Source organism: Eurypyga helias, unplaced genomic scaffold, assembly GCF_000690775.1.
Source record: "Eurypyga helias isolate BGI_N326 unplaced genomic scaffold, ASM69077v1 scaffold24747, whole genome shotgun sequence".
Lineage (NCBI taxonomy): Eukaryota > Metazoa > Chordata > Aves > Eurypygiformes > Eurypygidae > Eurypyga > Eurypyga helias.
This window is the reverse complement of record NW_010262677.1, coordinates 11112-12633: the sequence shown is the minus strand read 5'-3', so window position 1 is coordinate 12633 and position 1522 is coordinate 11112. Positions and strand designations below refer to the sequence as shown.

The 1522-nt window shown below is 61.1% G+C and overlaps 1 protein-coding gene across 1 annotated transcript in view; it reads right to left on the bottom strand.

Moving 5' to 3' along the window:
• The window catches only part of TNIP1 (TNFAIP3 interacting protein 1), a 7873-nt gene that overhangs the window by 845 nt on the left and 5506 nt on the right, over positions 1–1522 (bottom strand). Inside the window, exons 11-15 of the mRNA XM_010155817.1 lie at positions 1422–1522; positions 994–1116; positions 569–694; positions 167–247; positions 4–18 (exon numbers count right to left, since the gene is read on the bottom strand). The exon at positions 1422–1522 is cut by the window's right edge and continues 26 nt beyond it. Coding sequence (XP_010154119.1) covers positions 4–18; positions 167–247; positions 569–694; positions 994–1116; positions 1422–1522 — 446 coding nt within the window. The remainder of the gene's footprint in view (positions 1–3; positions 19–166; positions 248–568; positions 695–993; positions 1117–1421) is intronic.

Genomic DNA, 1522 nt, shown 5'->3' with positions numbered 1-1522 from the left:
CAGCCTCTCTCCGGAAGCCTGTGAGGAGTCAGGGAGATGCTGGGGAGAGCCCGAGGGCAGCCTGCCCCCAGCACCCCCTGCCCAGCTCAGAGCTGACCCTCCCCCAGGGAACAAGGGCCTGGCCCCCAGCCCCTCCACCCAGGAAGGGTTTTCACCCCATGCCCACCTGTTTGTGCTGTTTCAGCAGCTTCTTCAGCTTCTCCTTCTCTTCCTTCTCCCTCTGGCAGTCATCCTTGGAAGCTCGCAGCTGGGAGCAAGGGGGGGTTAATTGCAGAGCCCACCTTGCTACCCCCCTCATGTCTGTGGGGCAGGGGATGCTGCCATGCCCTGCAGAAATGCCTTCACCGGCCCATCACCTCCCACCAGACCCCCAGGAGAGGGGCAAGAGGAGGAGATAAGTGAAAGGAGATGCTCTGGCAGGGACAAGCAGCCGCAAAACCATTGCTCCAGCCCTTTTATCCCAACACGGGCATGGGGGCTGTTACGATGGGGATGAGCAAACCTCTGACACAGCTGGGGGGTACGTGGGGTCCCCAGGGTGCTGCTGCTAGCACCCAGCGCTGCTCACCTGGTTGCTGGAGAGGACCAGCTGCTTCTGCAGCTTCTCCAGCTGCTGCTTCAGCTCTTCCTTCTCCTCGTTCATCCTCTCCCTATCACTCCGCTCCCGCTGGAAGTCCTCCTCGAAAATTTTCACCTGGCAGGAGGGAGGAGTGTGGGTACACAGGGCTGAGGGGGGGCGCTACTGCAGGCACCCCCTGTCACTGCGCTGCCATCCCTCACCACACCAGCTGTGCCAAGCCTCGGGCATGTAGGTTGGCACAGTGGCCCCTCCAGCTGAGGATGCTGAGTCTGATGTGTCCCGTAACCACCCTCTCATGGCACAGACACCCGTTAGGATTGCTGGGCTGCTCCCAGCCACACCAGGCTCTTTGCTAGGGAGGTCCTGGCACGTAGCTCCCTTCCTGCCCCCAGCAGCTCCGTGTCCTGCCCTACCTGCTGCTTGAGGAGCTCGTTCTGGGTCAGCAGCTCCTGCTGTGGCATCTTCCCCACTGGCTCCAGGGTGCTGGCAAAGATGGGTGGTGGGGAGGCCTGGACGTTCAGGGCCTCCTCTAGAGCCTGGAGAGGAAGAAGGAGGAACAGGGAGGGGCGTCAAAGAAAGGTGCTGTGCCCAGGATATCTCCAGAGGGCCATGGGCACATGCCCAGCATGGGAAGTGGGTATAAAGTGGGCAAGAGCAAGAGGGATCCCCCATCCCTCTTTCCTGGGAGCCTAAGGATGTGGTGGGCATAGTCTGACACAAGCTCCCCCCTGGGCAAGGAGCTGGGCAGGAGGGGGTTGGTCAGGGTCAGTTTTAGATTTGAGAGAGGATGGAGAACATAAAAAACACATTTTGCAGGGAGTGGTTTTGCCCTGGCCCCAACCTTGTTCAGCCTCTGGATCTCCTTCTCCTGGTACTCCCGTTGCCGGGTGACCGGAGCCAGCTGCTCCTGCAGACACCGCATCCGCCGCTGCCGGGCCCTTA